Source organism: Chanodichthys erythropterus, chromosome 10 (assembly GCF_024489055.1).
Source record: "Chanodichthys erythropterus isolate Z2021 chromosome 10, ASM2448905v1, whole genome shotgun sequence".
NCBI classification, from domain to species: Eukaryota; Metazoa; Chordata; class Actinopteri; order Cypriniformes; family Xenocyprididae; genus Chanodichthys; species Chanodichthys erythropterus.
In genome coordinates, this window is record NC_090230.1 from 39,459,567 (window position 1) to 39,479,734 (window position 20,168).

At 39.6% G+C, this 20,168-nt stretch overlaps 3 protein-coding genes across 3 annotated transcripts; all 3 read right to left on the bottom strand.

Moving 5' to 3' along the window:
- Window positions 1–7,284: 7,284 nt before the first annotated feature.
- Window positions 7,285–8,244, bottom strand: LOC137029546 (olfactory receptor 10G4-like). Its single transcript, XM_067399157.1, has one exon. The coding sequence runs from the start codon at window positions 8,242–8,244 to the stop codon at window positions 7,285–7,287; it is 960 nt and encodes a 319-aa protein (XP_067255258.1).
- A 3,741-nt stretch (window positions 8,245–11,985) lies between these two features.
- LOC137029547 (olfactory receptor 10G4-like) lies at window positions 11,986–12,945 on the bottom strand. Its single transcript, XM_067399158.1, has one exon. It carries the CDS (start codon window positions 12,943–12,945, stop codon window positions 11,986–11,988), a length of 960 nt encoding a protein of 319 aa, XP_067255259.1.
- A 5,670-nt stretch (window positions 12,946–18,615) lies between these two features.
- LOC137029548 (olfactory receptor 6N1-like) lies at window positions 18,616–19,575 on the bottom strand. Its single transcript, XM_067399159.1, has one exon. The coding sequence runs from the start codon at window positions 19,573–19,575 to the stop codon at window positions 18,616–18,618; it is 960 nt and encodes a 319-aa protein (XP_067255260.1).
- Window positions 19,576–20,168: the final 593 nt, after the last annotated feature.

A 20,168-nucleotide genomic window follows, 5' to 3' on the forward strand; every position in this document is an offset into this window, starting at 1 on the left:
AAGGGTGTCACCACCCTTGCTCCCCCGCAGAAAGCTTGGGGACCGGGACAGGTGACACAGCTGAAGTCCTTGTGAAGTAGGACAGATCTGCGGACTGTTATTACCACCAAGAAGGCTTCAAAGAGGTCCTGACATCTGTGGGCCAGGATCCATGAGGGCAGCCCCCTCCGGAGGGGGTCCTGTGTTAGAATATCTGACACCCGTCCCCCTTTGGCTCCCTCAGGGGGCCGTTATGCTAACCCTGCCACCCAGTGTGCGTCAGGGCACAACGGTCTCCACCGACTCTCCGAGGAGAGCCGGTTATGACTTGATTCGTCTGTTTTCTGCCGGTGCGCCGCTCCAGAACGTTGAATCGAGTGCTCAAAAACACCAGAGGTCAGTCTCGAGAGACTGGTTCCCTTAGTAGATTTTATGGTAGAATGGAAACTTCTACCGAATATATCAAAATGGATGCTGCTCATCAGAGGGTTACAGGGTCTCGCCCGCCCAGATTCAATGGGGTCTTTCCCATAGTGGTGACCCCCAAGCAGTCTCTGGTTATGGAACAAGAGGTTATGACACTCTTGCGAAATGGAGCTATAGAAGGGTTCCTCCTCCCAGCAAGCTGTCAGGCTTCTACAGCCGCTACTTCATTGTTCCAAAGAAGGATGTGTCCTATCATAGATTTACATGTGTTAAATCACTCAATACGAAAGCTCAAATTCAAGATGCTTACACTTAAACAGATTATCCCACAGATCAGGTCCAAGGACTGGTTTGTGGCGATAGACCTGAGAGAGGCATACTTTCAGGTGTCCATCCATCCTTCCCATAGGAAGTTCCTCAGGTTTGCTTTCGGGGGCAAAGCTTACCAATACAGGGTTCTTCCTTTCGGCCTGTTATTATCACCACGCACATTCACGAAGTGCGTGGATGCAGTGCTGGCTCCACTGAGACTCCAGGGCATCCGCGTACTGAATTACATAGAAAGTGATTCTAGCTCAATCAGAGCAACTAGCAGTTCAGCATCGAGATGCTGCTCTGTACCACATGAAAAGGCTCGGGCTGAGGCTCAATGCCAAAAAAAAAAAAAAAAAAAGAGTGTGCTAGTTCCGGCTCAGACTACCACTTATCTAGGTGAGTTCCATTCTCGCAGCCGTGAAAGGGGTGAAGTTAGGCCAGTCACTCACTGTAAAACAGTTCCAGAAACTGTTGGGTCTTATGGCAGCTGCGTCCAACGTCATACCTTTTTGGCCTTCTGCACATATGACTCTTACAGTGGTGACTCAGGACCAGGGGATTTTCTCCGAGGGGAAATCCTTTTCGCATGATCAAAAGTCGCGCGGCAATGCCTTCGTGCTCTGGCCATGTGGAAAGAACCCTGGTTCCTGTCCCAGGTACCCATGCTGGGGATTTCTGGTCGTCATGTAATGCTTACGACAGATGCCTCCCTCACGGGCTGGGGGGCGATCATGAGTGGTCGCTCAGCTCAGGGTCTATGGGAGGTCCTGGAAGGTGTCAGACAAGTTCTTGACACTTAAAACTATCTTTCTCCTGATCGTCTCTTCTTTGAAGAGAATTGGTGATTTACAAGCGCTGTCAGCAGTTTGCACCTGGTATGGTGAAAGCCTTTCTGCATACCAGGCCGGCACATAAATCGGTTGGAGATGATGGGGGTGTTTCTAGCATTAAAACACTTTCTCCCAGACCAGAGAGGCCATCACGTGTTGGTCCGCACGGACAACACGGCAGTGGTCTTATATATAAACCATCAGGGGGGTCTGCGGTCTTGCCAACTTTACTACTTGGCCCGTCGGATCCTCCGATGGTCCCTAGGGAAGCTGCTCTCTCTGAAGCCAGCTTTCATCCTGGGGTATAAAGGGAGCAGACGCCCTGTCGAGGCAGGGGCCGAGGCCCGGGGAGTGGAGACTCCACCCAGAAGTGGTGGATCTCCTATGGAAAAATTTCGGTCGAGCGGAAGTCGACCTATTTGCTTTGGGAGAGTCAACCCAGTGACCACTCTGGTACTCCCGAACACATCCAGCACCTCTGGGTCTGGATACCATGGTACAGACGTGGCCGAAGCTACGTCTGTATGCATTTCCCCCGATCACCTTGCTCCCGGGAGTTCTGGAGAAAGTACACCGGGAAGGGGTCAGCCTAATACTGGTAGCCCCCTTCTGGCCAACCAGAATATGGTTCTTGGACCTAGTGTCCTTACTAGACGGCTCCCCAATGGAGCTTTCCCTTAGACAGGACCTCCTGTCGCAAGCGGGCGGCTCGATAATACATCCCCGCCCAGAACTGTGGAAGCTATGGGCCTAGCCTCTGAGGGGGCCAAGCTCATAGATGCTGGTCTTCCAACTGAGGTTGTGGAGACCATCCTTAACTCCAGAGCTCCCGCCACGAGGAAGCTTTATTCCTATAAACGGAATTTATTTTCTGCTTGGTGCAGACAGAATAATATGGACTCTGTCCACCCTCCTATCAGCTTTGTGCTAAGATTTCTCCAAGAAAAATTATCGGAGGGCCTATCGCCTTCAACCTTGAAGGTTTACGTTGCGGCTATCTCAGCCTTTCATGCTTCTCTTGAGGGTGGCTTCTCGGTGGGTCGAGACCCCCTCGTTACTCGCTTCCTCTGTGGCACACTGAGGTTGAGGCCAGCCTGGGACCTGGCTGTGGTATTACAAGGGTTAGCTGAGGCTCCCTTCGAACCTCTCTCACTTTAAAACAGTTTCAGAGACTGTTGGGTCTGATGGCAGCTGCGTCCAACGTGATTACTATTGGCCTTCTGCACATGAGACCCTTACAGTGGTGGCACAGGACCAAGGGGTTTTCCCTGAGGGGAAACCCTTTTCGCATGATCGAAGTCACGCAGCGATGCCTTCGTGCTCGGGTCATGTGGAAAAAGCCTTGATTCCTGTCCCAGGGACCCATGCTGCCGCCACGAGGAAGTTGCATGCCTACAAATGGAATTTGTTTTCTACCTGGTGTAGAAACAATAATACGGACCCTGTCCTTTCTTCTATTAGCTGTGTGCTAAAATTCCTCCAGGAAAAATTCTCGGAGGGCCTATCTCACTCAACCTTGAAGGTTTACATTGCAGCAATTTCAGCATAACATGCTCCTCTTGAGGGGAATATCTCGGTAGGTCGAGACCCCCTCGTCACATGCTTCCTCCGTGGCACATTGAGGTTGAGGCCTCCAGTGCGCACAAGGGTTCCGGCCTGGGACTTGGCCGTGGTCTTACAGGGGTTAGCTGAGGCTCCCTTTGAACCACTAGAGGAGGTTCCTGAGAGGTTCCTCACTCTTAAAACGATTCTTTTATTGGCTATCACTTCTCTGAAGCGGATAGGAGACTTACAAGCACTTTCTGTTGCTCCTTCTTTTCTTGAATTTGCTCCGGGAATGGTGAAAGCATTCCCGTATCCTAGACCGGGTTATGTCCCAAAGGTCCCTACCAATGTCCCAGGCCCCATTGTGCTTCAGGCCTTCTATCCTCCTCCATTTGAATCTGCGGATCAGGAAAAATTTAATCTGCTGTGCCCAGTAAGGGCTTTGGATGCTTATGTCCACAGAGCTGCCCTGTGGCGTAAGTCAGATCAATTGTTTGTCTGTTATTGGTCCCCTAAAAAAAGGTGGCCCAGCATCGAAGCAGAGAATGAGCAAGTGGGTGGTCGAGGCCATCTCACTTGCCTATGAAGCGGCCGGACAGCCTTCTCCTTTGAATGTTCGCGCCCATTCAACTAGGGGTATGGCGGCATCAAAAGCTTTGATGTCAGGAGTTTCCATGGGTGATATATGTGATGCAGCTGGATGGTCATACCAGCACACATTTATTAAGTATTATAACTTAGTTATCTTGACAACCCGGAGGACCCTAGGGTGGAGCCGATATCATTGACAAGTGTTTGAGCTACGGCTCAGTTGGGATTGCGTTCCCAATGCGTTGTCACGCAGCGTCGATAGTTCCCACGAAAGGGAACGTCTCGGGTTACAGATGTAACCCTGGTTCCCTGAGTAGGGAACGAGACGCTGCGTCTCTTGCCGTACCCCTGCACACTTGTGAGTGCTTGCTTCAGACTTATCCAGAAGCTACCGTGCTCTGCATCCAGGTGTGCTTTATAGTTTCCTGGTCCGTGACGTCACCCGTCTCTGACGTCTCGCTACGCGATTGGTCAGATACATGAGTGCTTCAGTGACGACATCACGCAGAAGGTTCCCAATGCGTTGTCACGCAGCGTCTCGTTCCCTACTCAGGGAACCAGTGTTACATCTGTAACCCGAGACGTTTTTAAAGGTGTTATTTTTTGTAAAATACTTTATTGTGTGTGAAAAATAAGCCTGATTGCATGAGAAAAACATAGTGTGCATACATTTTTACACAAAACTTACTAAAATATGAACAAAAATGCTGTTTGACTGTAATTTCCATATGAAATGTCCTCTGGGTGGTGCTAAAAACGTGTTTTCAAAAAAAAATTCTAAAAATATTCTATTATTTTATTTGTCTAACTAAACTTAAAGGAACCCTAAACTCTACCTTAATGTTGAATTAGATTTTAAATCCAAAATTAATCCATAAATGTGTTTTGACCTTTATTGATCTTTATAATTCATGATGAAGGTTAAAGGTCACAGACATCTTAGTTTGAGTGTCATTGTCTACATAATCTTTGTTATGTAGACAGTTTTTCATAATAGTCTACATGGGTGTTGTCACTTATTTACTTCATCTCTGAGTGACAATTCCCTCAGGTCTGGTTTCCCAACAGTACAATCTTCAGGGTATGTCTAGTGTCTCCAGAGAACAAATTAGCGGCATGTAGCAAGTATGTTGACACTCTTCAGACAAATAACAGTGACAAGGTTTGTTGCTCTTGGTTACATGAAAACTCATGACATCAGCATCTCTCCTCTCAAAACACAAACATGTAAATTATGTAAGGCTATAGGCAGCTTTTTTATTAACCTAATCAGGCATTTAGAAATAAAGTCAAATACATCAGCTCTTATTTATGTTGTCGTGATTTGCCAGCTTGTTCTCTTCCCATGACACACCAGTTTGTAACATGATTCTTGGGCCTAACTGTGCCACAATATTGCTGCCTTATTAAAAAAAATGTATGTGTTAGAAATTAGTTTGCACCTGGTACCTTGAATCAAGCCCCCCTTGTGTGTTGTCACTTTGCTATCATGGAGGGATTTGCATGTCCTGGTGACCCTTGGAGCTACATCAGTGGGAACTCAGGTTCGTGGCAGGTTCAACCATGCTGGATTGGTCTCAGCAAAGGGACAGACAAAGGACAACACCTAGGACTTGAAACACTAGGACTTGAAAGGCTTAGTGTTCTGAAACAAAAGAAGACGACAACCAGAAAAAATGCACAGTAATATGCTCATGCATATAATGGGGAGGGAGGGAGGGTTGCGAGCAGTAATGCCACATATATATGTCCCCGGCCTAATAGGAGAATGGTAGTGATTGGAGCGATTTGACAGCCGACCGCATCAGCTGGTTGCAGCACTATGCCTACGTGGCCTGACTGAACTAACGCTGCGCTCGATTTGCGTGACATTGCTTGCTCAAGTGCACAATTGTGCCAAGGGTTTAATACACTGATTATCTAAGATAATTGAATAATAGATTAGGCCAATAATGTCTCTTTTGGGAAAAGACTGAATGAAAACAATTAATTTGCTGTTTATTAATATAGCCATGCTTGCTCATTAGAGAGAGCTAGTTCATAATTTAGGCTATCAGACAGCAGATTCTTTATTGTCTACTATTCACACCAATGATACTATAACTATACACTAATGATACTATAACTATAAAAGGGCCTCTATTATTATCATTTGCATGTTCATAATTTTATTTAGGGTATTTTTTAAAAATTTAAATGTCCATTGTATCTGCATCTGTGCTTTCACCCTCTGTCTAAAAGCTGTCCAAAAAGCTAGTCAGCTCTGTTGTGATTGGTCTATTGTCAGGAATGTAATGGCCCTTATACCATAACCGGTGGGTCTGAAAATCATACTGTAACTACACTAACTAGTTTTAGTTAGTGCAGTTGGTGGGAGAGCAAATATCCAGTGCAGCCTTTCATGGCCACCTCATCTTTATGAAATTGTTTTAGACACGTTAGCAATTCGGGCCAAACTCTGACACATTTCTAACAAGCATGCATCTCATGGTGATCACTGGTGAAATGTAATCATAGACTTTTATGACTAAAACTGTAAAATTTCTTTTATATTTGATTAGATTTATTTTGTTGTGTAAGGCAAGGCAAGGCAATTTTATTTGTATAGCACATTTCATACACAATGGTAATTCAAAGTGCTTTACATAAAGAAGAAGAATATAAATAGAACATAAGGAATAGAAATAACAGTAAAAACAGATAATTTTGCTATTTGGATTTAAAATGCATTAAAAGTCAGAATCATGATGATACATAAAATATATAAAAATACATTAAAAATGAAATAAAAACAGGAAAAGAATAAAAAGATAATACGTATAAAATAAAGTGCAAACAGTTCGGACATAGCACAGTGCTCAATCAGCAAATGCATAGGTAAAAAGATGTGTTTTGAGTCTGGATTTGAATGTGGCTACAGTTGGAGCACACCTGATCTCTTCTGGAAGCTGGTTCCAGCTGCGGCTGGCGTAACAGCTAAAAGCAGACTCTCCCTGCTTTGAGTGAGCCCTTGGTATTTTTAAGTGAGTTGATCCTGATGATCTGAGTGATCTGTTAGGTTTATATTCTATGAGCATATCTGCAATGTATTGAGGTCCTAGGCCATTGAGTGATTTATAAACAAGCAAAAACTGTATTATGTGTTTGCCCTTTCAATTTCTTTAGACATCTGTTCTCATGAAAATACAAATAAACCTTGAGTGAGGAAAAACCCACAAAAAACACATTTTGGATAAGCATTTCCAATATTGTAATTAAAATATACTCTTGTACATATGGTTATGTGTTCATTCTTGTTGGTAGCATTTGAATCATTATGAATATCAGTGTATTAAATATGACTGAATCATAACATTACACAACAAATCTGACAAAGTATATGTATAGTTACAAAGTAAAGTAAAAAAATATTTTCATCATTATTTAAGTATGTGAAATTGTTTTTCTTGTACATTACATCAAGTTCTTCAAATACTGTCCAATACCACATCTATGCTTTGGCTTATCTTCTAACATGATCAAAAGCATCACAAAATATATTATTAAATGCGACAGCAACATCAAAACCATCAGACATGAGAATGAACAAAATAATCTATTATGATAAAACATTTAAATGATTTGGTGCAACTTTTTTGTGCAAAAATACATGTGCTAATCGTTTCCTGATCTCCTTAGTCCTGGTGCAATAAACAGTGGGGTTTACTAAGGGAGGAATTAACGAGGAAATTATTAATAATGCATTTCTCTCTGTCAAATTCAGCACAACTCCTACTCGAGTTAATAATGCAGAGACCAGTTTTGGTGCAAAATAGCTAAACAAGACAATGAGGTGACTCAAACAAGTGTTAATCATTTGCTTTCTGCTTGAATTATTGGATAGTTTAGTCACACTATATGCCAGAACACCATAGGTGCACATAATAAAAGGAAACTGTCCACAGAACCACCACAGATTAATCATTGCAGGCAAGAAAAAATATGGTTCAGGATTGACACAAGCAGCTCTGATCATGGAAGGATAATCACAGAACACATATCTGATAACAGGCTGACAGTATGGGACACTGTCTACCACAGAAGTCAAAACACCCATTAGAGTAATAGTAATGAGCCAGGTCAGAAAAATAAACAAAAATGTTCGTGAATTTGTTACAATGCTGTGATACCTTAAAGGAAGCCTAATCGCAATAAGTCGGTCTATTGCCATTAATGTCAGAGCCATGAACTCTGTGAAATCGCCAAGATGATAGAAGAATGTCCTTGAGATACAAGAGTAGTATGAGACAGTTTTAATCTCAGCCAGCAGCACTGAGATCATAGTTGTGCTGCAGGTAGAGGAGAACATTATGTCAACAACAGCTAGATTACAGATTAATATGTACATTGGTTTGTGTAAATGTCTGTCAGTCATGATGATACACAGATTGATGCCGTTCCCAAGCAATATGAGCATGTAGGTTATTAAGATGAAGAATCCGAGGAGCTTTTGGTTCTGCAGGTGATCAAATCCAGTGATTATAAAGCTGTCTACATTGCTCACAGTGTAATTTGCCATTTTCAGTCCACTGCTAAAACAAACAGATGCAAGCACATTAAAATACTCTATATACAAATAAAAAGTCAAAATCAATTAGATCATTGATGTACTCATATATGCACAGAAAAAAAGCTCCTGTGAAGGAAAATGGCAGAAAGATGCAGACAGCGTCTGTAACTGCAAGGTGATTAAAACTGTAAAAGTTAAAGTATAGTTTTAGAAGACATACAAAAAGAGTTTCAGTCATTATAAAGAATAAATATAAATAATATTTAAAACATTTTCTTGTCTTATTCTTCTTTCGCCATACCTCTTTAGACCCTAAGAATTATTCGAACTTTGGTAACCCCCTTAACTGAAATTAGTTAACATGAACTAAAAACGAACAGTTGTATTTTTATTAACATTAACAAAGATGAATAAATACTGCAACAATGTATTGTTCATTGTTAGGTAGTTAATTAATGCATTAACTAATGTTAACTAATAGGACCTTATTGTAAAATGTTACCATAATGTCTAATGAGTGAATATTAAAATAGCATGCAAGAGGTTGCGATGTTCTTCTCATTCAGTTTAACAGATGTGTGACTAATGTCCTACCTTTTTTATTTTTATAGTCTGGCTGATATGTCGCAGTTTCTTAGCAGCTGTGATTTAACTTGGGAGTTCGTTCAGAACACCAAAGTCTTTCCTATAACAGTTCAAGGTTGATAATACACAAACTTTAGTTCATCAAATTGAATCAACCTATGATTGACAAATGTTTTATTTTTTTATTAACAGCTTTCATATTGTGAATAGACATTGAGACATACATTATTAATATATTGACAACATCAAGGAAAGCATTTTAGTGATGAGCAACTTTAGAGATGCATAAATGTTTGGTTAATTTATGGTCATATATTAATTTCATAGAACTAATAAGCTAATTTGATTGTATGTATTTCATGAAATGTATTTAATTAAATCATATCATATTTATTTACCTATTTTCACATTATAACATGTCATTCAGTATGATTTGTTTTGACAAGACAAGTAACAGCAAATAATGTTTGTCGTTGCAGACGTTGAACCTGTGTTGAAACCCTTGAGGTGGATGTTTTTGAATTTTTAAATGAAAGTAACATTTGGTCTTTTTAGGGCTAAATCGCCATCACCTGCTTTCAAATGGCGTGGCATTTAATAGACAGAACCGTAGATCACTGACAAGCCACGCAATATCATGTTCATTATCGCAGATGAATCGCCTTCGATAATGAACGCGATATTGCGTAGCTTGTCAGTGAACTACAGCTCTGTCTATTAAATGCCGCTTCATTTGAAAGCAGGTGATGGCGATTTAGCGGTAATCAGGGAACCGGCTTTACTGACGAAATGCGCGTGACAATTGCATGCGATAGTTCGCTCAGCCCTAGGTCTTTTTTACTCATCTTTGAAAACTTGGAATATAATGCACAAATTGAATGGATTACATTTATGATAATTGTATGGCACATTTCTCATAAAATCATGACCAGGCAGCCTTCATGGGTAACGACCTTTGACTCTTTCTCATTATTATACTTGCAGCTTCCTTTATATGTGAAATCTTGTTTTCAGGCTGGTAGTCTTTCACTTTTTTATAAGACAAAGAAGTATTAAAATACATGAAGCAGTGTTTTAAAATTGCCCATCACTAGATGTTTTTGAATAAAGTTGTTTTTTAGGTGCACAAAAAGTATTCTCGTTGCTTCATAACATTAAGGTTGAACCACTGTAGTCACATGAACTGTTTTAAATATGTCTGTAGTACCTTTCTGGGCATTTGAAAGTGTAAATTAACTTGATGTCAATGGAGGCCTCACTGAGCCATCGAATTTCATCAAAAATATCTTAATATTGTGTTCCGAAAATGAACGAAGGTCTTACGGGTGTGGAATGACATGAAGGTGAGTAATTAATGACAGAATTTTCATTTTTGGGTGAACTAACCCTTTAAAACGTTTTTTTATCCTCCATTGAAAGCAACGATATTACCACATTCAGTGTCCAGAAAAGTAGTAATAACATAATTAAAATAGTCAATGTGACTACAGTGGTTCAACCATAATGTTAAAAAAGTGACAAAAAATACTTTTTGTGCACAAAATCGAAACAAAAATAATGACTTTATTCAACATTTTTTCTTCTTTCCTGTCAATCTGTTACACAGTTGCCGCAGTGCTGCGTTTCAGTGTTTACGTCAGAACATTTGCTCATTATTGGCTGGCTCCTGCATCAGCATCACACACATACCTTGTGCTGCTCACATGAACATGCGTCAGCTTATGCTGTTCGCAATGCTTCACGGGATTGAAGTTCTTTCCCCCTGTAAAGCCGTTAAGCACACAGTCTTGTACCTTTGTCTTCTTAAAAAAAAAATGCCTATAGGAAAAATGAATGGAAAAAATACTTCTGGAACCAGTGCCGCTCAAAGCACATGACATTGCAACAATAATGAACATAAATATCTTAAAGAGCTCTGACTTCCTGAAGATTCCACCTTACTTCCTCCTGACTGCTGCAGATTCATTTCACCGTTGATAGTGTTGCTATAGAAATGCATAAATCAAAGTCTGAGGATGTGAAAGCTCTGTGAAAGCTCCGAGAACATCACGAGTGCCATCTCTTAATGTCTCTTTTTCACATTTCCAGGGTTTCTCAGAAGCGGAAGGCATCATAGTTTGGTAAATGTGAATGGGAGAGGACAACAAATTTTTGTATTCCCATTTGCTCAAATATGAAAAGAAAAAAATCCATGATAGCATTTTTGACTTTCCAAAATAGAGAAAAATATAGAGAGAATGTCAAATGTCAAATTAGCTGTCACTCCCTCAGCCGGTGTATTAGAAGCACACTTGCAGCAGTGTTAATTTGTGTTTTGTAATTTGTTACCATGGTAATATAACACAAAGTACAGCATTATAAATGTTGTTCAGTTCGGTTCGGTACACACATGCATAGAATTTTTGTATGCGATTGCGATTGTCACTACCTGCATTTATCAGGAGTAAATTTGGTTGTACAATGTGGTTGTCACTCCTGTAAATTTATTTAACCTTTATTTAACCAGGAAAGGTCCCATTGAGTTACAATAACTCTTCTCCCAGGGAGTCCTAGCCAAGACAAGCGGCCAAAAGTTTCAATACATAAAAGACAGAACATAAATTACATTATACACACACAAAAACGTCAGCAAATACAAACATACAATTGTATAAATTACCTAATTAAAAACAATTGCACTGTTCAGTCAGAGATGACTTTAAAAGGTTTTTAAAACTATTAATAGATCACTGAACTGTGTGTGCACAACAGGATTGAGCACTAAAAGGGTGAACTGACAATGTAATTTAACTGCAGTATCTGGGCTTTAGATTTATTGTATTATTGTAACATACATGACACAACAAATCTGACATAGTATACTGTATAGTTAAAAAGTAAAGTTGCTATTATTATAATTATGATATTTTTTCAATAATATTTAAGATGTGGGACAAAGTACAAGTATGTAACAAAGTTTTTTTTAATGTGGCAGCTACTGTACAGAGCAATATCCTCTAAAAAAAAAAAAACTTTACATCATTAATTTCATCAAATACTGTCAATTACACTACAATGTATCAACACATGTATGCTTTGGCTTAATCTCTAACATGAACAAGGGCATTACAAAAGACATTAAAAAGCAACATGATCACAATCAGCCATGAGAATGAAAATAATCTATTATGATAAAACCTTTAAATGATTTGGTTTAACTTTTTTATGCAAAAATACATCTGCTAATCGTTTCCTGATCTCTTTAGTCCTGGTGCAATAAACAGTGGGGTTTATTAAGGGAGGAATTAACGAGGAAATTATTAATATAGCATTTCTCTCTGTTAAAGTAAGCACAACTCCTACTCGAGTTAATAATCCAGAAACCATTTTTGGTGCATAATAGCTAAACAAGACAATGAGGTGACTCAAACAAGTGTTGATCATTTGCTTTCTGCTTGCATTATTAGAGAGTTTAGTCACACTATATGCCAGAACACCATAGGTGCACATAATAAAAGGAAACTGTCCACAGAACCACCACAGATTAATCATTGCAGGCAAGAAAAAATATGGTTCAGGATTGACACAAGCAGCTCTGATCATGGAAGGATAATCACAGAACACATATCTGATAACAGGCTGACAGTATGGGACACTGTCTACCACAGAAGTCAAAACACCCATTAGAGTAATAGTAATGAGCCAGGTCAGAAAAATAAACAAAAATGTTCGTGAATTTGTTACAATGCTGTGATACCTTAAAGGAAGCCTAATCGCAATAAGTCGGTCAATTGCCATTAATGTCAGAGCCATACACACTGTGAAATCGCCAAGATGATAGAAGAACGTCCTTGAGATACAAGAGTAGTATGAGACAGTTTTAATCTCAGCCAGCAGCACTGAGATCATAGTTGTGCTGCAGGTAGAGGAGAACATTATGTCAACAACAGCTAGATTACAGATTAATATGTACATTGGTTTATGTAAATGTCTGTCAGTCATGATGATACACAGATTGATGCCGTTCCCAAGCAATATGAGCATGTAGGTTATTAAGATGAGGAATCCGAGGAGCTTTTGGTTCTGCAGGTGATCAAATCCAGTGATTATAAAGCTGTCTACATTGCTTACAGTGTAATTTGCCATTTTCAGTCCACTGCTAAAACAGACAAACTATCTATGTAATGTTAAAATACACTATCTACAAGGGACAAGACAAAATCAATTAAAGTCTTGATGTATTCATATATGCACAGAAAAAAAACTCCTGTGAATGAAAAGATGCAGACAGCGTCTGTAACAGCAAGATGATGAAAACTGTAAAAGCTGAAGTATAGTTTCAAAAGAAATACAAAAAGAGTTTCAGTCATGTTAAAGAGTAAATATGAATAATGTAAAACATTTTAGGCTTATTGTTCTTTAGGCGTTCTTCTTTAGATCCTTAAAAAAATTAGAATTTCTAATCAGTGAATATTAAAATAGCATGCAAGAGATCCTGAGATGTTCTTCTCATCCAGCACATACTGATGTCTTGCCTTTTATATTTTCATTGTGTGACAGATACTTCATGGTTTCTTAGCAGCCATGATTAAACATGGGAATTTGTTCAAAACAATATTTTTCAAAACAGTTCCAGACTGATAATAGGCAAGCCATAGTTCAACATATACCTAAGATTGTTTTGTAATTTTTATTTATATTATATTATATTATATTATATTATATTATATTATATTATATTATATTATATTATATTATATTATATATCTCATGAAAACTCTCTGAAGATTGTTAAGCATGGTAATGTATATGACAATGCTAATGTATGTGGTCATGGCGGAACAGATTTGCTATTCTGCCAAGACAAATCTGCTTCTGTAGATTATTTCTATTGTTGTAGATTATTGCTGCTGCTAATTATTGCTGCTGCTGCAGAGCAAGTACAGGAACTTGCTACTGCCAATACTGAGAGGAACTGACCAGGCGGGTGCCAGCAGGTCTGGAGTCCTGGCTGAGTGCAAGGGCGGTGCTGGAGGAACTGACCAGGAGGGCTTCAGCAGGTCGGATGGCCTGGAAGGCGCCAGCGGCAGCAGGGCAGACGGCCTGGACAACGGCGAGAGGGCGGACCAAGGGAGCTCAGAGAACCTATCAAAAATAGCGGGCTGCTTGTTGGCGGACTCCTAGGCCGTATCATGGAGAGCTGGCTGCTTGGTGACGGCCTCCGTGGCCGTATCAGGAGAGCGGGCAGCTCTGGGACGGCAGCGGGCTCGGGCTGGCAGACTGGTCCAGAGTCAAAAAAACTTGAGTGCATCTTCCAGGCATGCAAGACCGCCAAAACGTAGAAGGTTAAGACAGCCCTCTTGGCCATGACCGGACTGACACGGAGAGCAGGCTGCTCTGGGACGACAGTGGACTGCTCTAAGATGGCAGCGGGCTCGGGCTGCTCCGGAACACCAGCGGGCTTGGGCTGGCAGACTGGTCCATGGTCAAAGGAGCCTGAATGCATCCTCCAGGCATGCAGGACAACCAAAACATAGAAGGTGAAGGCAGCCTTCTTGGCCATGGCAGGTCTGACAGGAAAAGCGTGCGACTCTGGAGCGGACTCACGAGCTGGAGCGGGCTCTGGGAAGGCCTCCAGGTCTTGAGAGATGAAGGAAGCCTTCCTCCTCCTCTTCCTCCTTTTACGCGGGTGAGGCGGTGACTTTGTGCCTTTGTGCTGGGGGTATCCGAATCTTCCCATTCTTACGCAGATACAGGTAATTGGCAAAATTCCAGAAATTTAACCTCCCAACCAGCTCCATCTCCCACTGCGGCAGAGGATCATCGAGACAATTGTTGAATATGTCCTTGAGGACCACATCAGGGAGATTAAACCTCTCCGCCCGTGACCAGAACTTCTGGGTGAAGGCCCTCACCTCCATTCTCCTCTGGCGAAGTGTAATCAAATAGGCCTGACCTCCGCAACCCCAGCAGATGGCCGGCTCCTTCCGCTGCTGGATCTAGGCATGATTGTGGTTTCTGTCACTTAACCCTTTGAGCGGTACGGTCCCACATATGGGATTTTTATTTCAGTGCCCCTGGGCGTACGGTCCCACATATGGGATTTTGAACGTTCAGCGACGTCACATAACTGCCAGATTCAAACAAGGTAACATCCAAATGCAGCTTTAATGGGGTAATCCAAAAACGTAATCCAAACAGGCAATGGTCAAAATCCAGAGAAACAGTCCATACAAAACAAACAAAACAAAACAAAACAAACAGAGAAGCCAGTGACCATAAATGAAACCACAATAACAAAAGCAGAAACAAACCAGGAATAAATAGACAGACACTAATGATGAAACACAAAACAGCTGGGTGCAATGAACGGGATAATGAGTCTGGGAAGTGGGTTATGGGAATTGAAGTCCAAGTGAGGTGAACAATAGTCCATGTTGGAGTGCCCTCTAATGGCTAACCAGGGCGATCATGACACGGTCTGACAGTGTCGTTCCTTTTAAGAGGCACATAAATCTGGCTATCATCTACATAAAAGTGGAAAGGCATGCCATGCTTCCTGATTATTGAACCTAGTGGGAGCAAATACCCATTAAGACCCATCAGCCTGTGACATCTAGGGGAGGTTTCCCATACAGGGTTTAAATTAAGCCAGGATAGGCCTTAATCTAGAATAGTTAATTGTGGCTTAAAAAATGGCTTTCTGAAACACAGATTAAGTACAGATGAATAAAACCTGGACTATGGAGTCCTGAATTAAAATAAACTACACACACACACACACACACACACACACACACACACACACACACACACACACACACACACACACACACACACACACACACACACAAAAAGCTTCTCTTGTTGAAGTGAAAATTTTGTACCCACTACTTATCAATTGTGGCAAAATAGAATTCACTTTGGGCGAAAGTTTAATATAAACACCAATATCAGATATGAGCTGTGTCTTAAGTTAATTTGTATGGTCAAAAGTTAGGATCTGTGCATTAAGCCTTGCAGTTTAAACGCAAAAAAACACAGATATGGTTTTTAAATACTTGTAATATGAAGCATGAATGGATTGTTTATGACAATTTTATGCCACGTTGTCATGTTTTGCCTTAATTGTCCCTGCTAAAAAAATAAAATAATAAATAATGTGTTTGTAAATGTAAATGATGACAAAATGTTTATTGATTTTAACAGTGTAAAGTTTAGACTTTGCTACATGGAATCCTTTGAAACAAGAAGCAAGTAGCCCTGAGATTTTAAGTTAATATTATAGTGATTTAACAACGCATTTGCATGTTCACTGATGTCGGTGGTCACATATAGGGAAAAAAATTTATATAATCTTTTTTTAGTAAGTGTTTTATTTTGATTTGTTTTTATTTTATCATTTGTAACATTGATTGTTTCAACATTTGCTTGAGGCTGTCTAATGAGTGACCAGTGCAAATATGTTTGCTTTTCAAGTCTGAAGAAGCACAGACATGTTGAGTTCATCAATAAAAGAACGGCATAACTTTAAGGCCCGATATACTCATGTCGAAGTTGTTTTTAGTTCTTTGCTTTGTGGTTAAAAGAAGTTCGAAATATGTGAGCAGCGGTATACTGTTAGAAAACATCACAACGCTGTCCACATTGCTGAGAGTGGCATTTATATGAATATGGAAATATGTGCTTTCCTCTCAATAACAAAATGAACACACAACAAAAATAACAGCAGCGAGAAAACAGCAGTTAAGAAAGCATCAGATCATAGCGATGTGAATATATTTGCACAAGCTCTGCAATTCAGCACTCCAGTCAAGTCACACGTCACATTTATTTAAATAGCACTTTCAGAAGTTCGTTTCCTCTAAAATCTTTAAGCTAATAAGGTTAAGCGTATTTGGCTTGCTGTCCGCTGTGGAGGGGCTCGAGGAAGCAGCTTCAACTCGAGCTTGCATATACCCCTCAGGGACTACTATTGCATGAAAGAGGAGTACGATAGATGAGATGCTTAATTTATGTGGTGGAGTTGGGGAGGTGGAGGGATATCGAAACAACTGATGCCAGAGCAGGGTGAGTAGCTGCTTATATGCTCTGGATGTAATTGAAAGATTAGGGTTCCCTCCTCTTGAGATTATGTTTGAGTTTCACTAATTTAAAGATTAGATGGGTTCACTCCTCCCGAAATTACGTTGTGAACTTCACTTATACAATAGATTGCTTAAAATCAAGCAGCTTTACAGTATTTACCATGAAAAACAGAGTCAGTATCTCTTTCAAGTAGAATTTGTTCTATAAAGTGGCTATCCAGTGTATTCACGTTTTTACTCACATCTCGATGTCTGACCTTGACAGACTGAACAGAAGAAATTAACTGGGGAAGATTATGCCACAGACCAATGGTTGTTTGGAGTTGTTTATCAGCTGGAGCGAACTTTGCCGGAAAAGTTCACTCTGGCTGGTAAACACCTTTGAACAGCTTTGGCAAGTCGTTTCTAACACCAAACGAACTTTGTTTTGGCCTGATTTTTTTCGAAATGACGTCACACCGGTTCATTCTTCGATTTTGCTTGAAGTGTATCGGGGCCTTTACTGTCTGTGAATCATATTGCTGATTATAATCTGATTATAATTTGTTCTCTTTGATTTCGCCATTTATGGTGAAAAAGTCTTTACTTTGCTGGACCTCCTAGAATTAAAGGTTACATTAGATATTAGAGGGACCTAGGAGGAACCATTTTAAAAATTGTCATACTTGACTCACTGACATGTAAAGAGGAGTCATATAGAATAATAAGAATATTAACAAAGTTGTCCCTGGGTCCCAGCAGTGATATCACTTACGATTTTATTAAAACATTTGTGTAATGGGATCTCAACAGGGAACATTATCTGCTCTGCTATTAATGGATCATTAGGAGGGCTCTTGTGTATATTAATAAGGTGGAAGCATTGTGGCCTAAGCAAAGCAATCACAGTGAGCAGAAGCTAATTGTTTACTTTTACACTATTACAAATTTCTTAACATTCCGAAATTTTAATATACCTTAATGTACAGTTTATGTAATCTAAGTTAATTTAGACATTTTTTTAAAGTCTGATTACCTTGCAACACAATTAGTCATGCATTCAAACTCAAGAACTTTTAAAAATTGGTATAGGACAATAATCTGGCAAATCGCAAATCAATATGCAAGAGCTGATGTAATGAATGATTAAGCTTGTAGAAACACTAGCCTATATTCTTTCATAATTTACATCTTACATAATCTTTTAATACAGTTTGATTATTATCTGTTTTGAGAGGAGAGGTCCTCAGTGAGTAAGGCATTAGAGATCAGATGTCAAGGGTTTCCATGTAACATTGTTTGTCTGAGGAGTGTCAACATACTTGCTACATGCACTTAATTTGTTCTCTGGAGTCACTAGACAGACCCTGAAGATTATAAGGATAGGAAACCTGAGAAAATTATCAAACAGGTGTGATATATTGTCGTTTATATTGACACACATCAATCAAACCAAATTTGTCTATAACCTTTACCCTTACCATTATTTTTTAAAGATCAAAAAAAGTTCAAATATAATTAAGATTGACAGTTCTAAATCATTTTTTAAAGAGATTAGCAATATTCTAAGCTTTGTACATTGTAGCATTATTTTTGTAGAATACTGACATTTTGAAAACAAATTGAACATACAACATATCAACATGTTTATGCTTTGGTCTAGTCTCGAAGATGAGCGAGAGCACCAAAAACACATTATCAAACAACCAACATCATTACAGTTATCCATGAAAATAAACAGAATAATCCATCACGATAAAATCTTTAAATGACTCGGTACAATTTTTTTGTGCAAAAATACGTCTGCTAATCGTTTCCTGATCTCTTTAGTCCTGGTGCAGTAAACAGTGGGGTTTATTAATGGAGGAATTAGAGAGGCAATTATCAATATTGCATTTCTCTCAGTTAAAGTAAGCACAACTCCTATTCGAGTTAGTAAGTTAGAGACTAGCTTTGGTGCATAAAAACTGAGCAGGACAATGAGGTGACTCAAACAAGTGTTGATCATTTGCTTTCTGCTTGAGTTACTGGAAAGTTTGGTCACACTATATGCCAGAACAGCATAAGTGCACATAACAAAGGGAAACAGTCCACAGAACCACCAAAGATTAATCATCGCAGGCAAGAAAAAATATAGTTCAGGATTGACACAAGCAGCTCTGATCATGGAAGGATAATCACAGAACACATATCTGATAACAGGCTGACAGTATGGGACACTGTCTACCACTAATGTCAAAACAACCATTAGAGTGAAAGCAATGAGCCAAGTCAGTATTATAAGCCCAAATGTTTGTGAATTTGTTACAATGCTGTGATACCTCAAAGGAAGCCTAATTGCAAGAAGTCTGTCAATTGCCATTAATGTCAGGGCCATACACTCTGTGAAATCCCCAACATGATAGAAGAACATCCTTGAGATACAAGAGTAGTATGAGACAGTTTTAATCTCAGCCAGCAGCACTGAGATCATAGTTGTGCTGCAGGTAGAGGAGAACATTATGTCAACAACAGCTAGATTACAAATTAATATGTACATTGGTTTGTGTAAATGTCTGTCAGTCATGATGATACACAGATTGATGCCGTTCCCAAGCAATATGAGCATGTAGGTTATTAAGATGAGGAATCCGAGGAGCTTTTGGTTCTGCAGGTGATCAAATCCAGTGATTATAAAGCTGTCTACATTTTTTACAGTGTAATTTGCCATTTTCAGTCCACTGCTAAGCAAAAAGATGCAAAAAGATGCAAGTATATATAACACTATATAAAGGGTGACAAGTCAAAATCAATTAAAGTCTTGATGTACTCATATATGCACAGAAAAAATGCTCCCATGAAGGAAAATGGCAGAAAGATGCAGACAGCGTCTATATCTGCAAGGTGTTGAAAACTGTGAATGTTGAAGTATAGTTTCAGAAGAAATACAAAAAGAGTTTCAATCATTATAAATAATAAATATGAATAGAATCATTTCTAGTCTTATTCTTTATAGGTGTTCCTCCTGAGATCTATAAAAATATTAGAATTTCTAATCAGTGAATAATAAAATAACATACAAGAGATTCTGAGATGTTCCTCTCATTCAGTTTAACACATGTATGACTGATGTCCTGCCTTTTATATTTTAATGCATGACAGCTTGTACCTCATTGTTACCTAGCAGACGTTAAACTAGGGAGTTGGTTCAGAACACCACAGAAAAGAAACAAAACACAATGACACAGTATAGATAAATGAAGTAAAATAAGGAAAGAAAAAGCCAACTAATAGGAAGGAAGTGAAATATATATTATGTTAAGC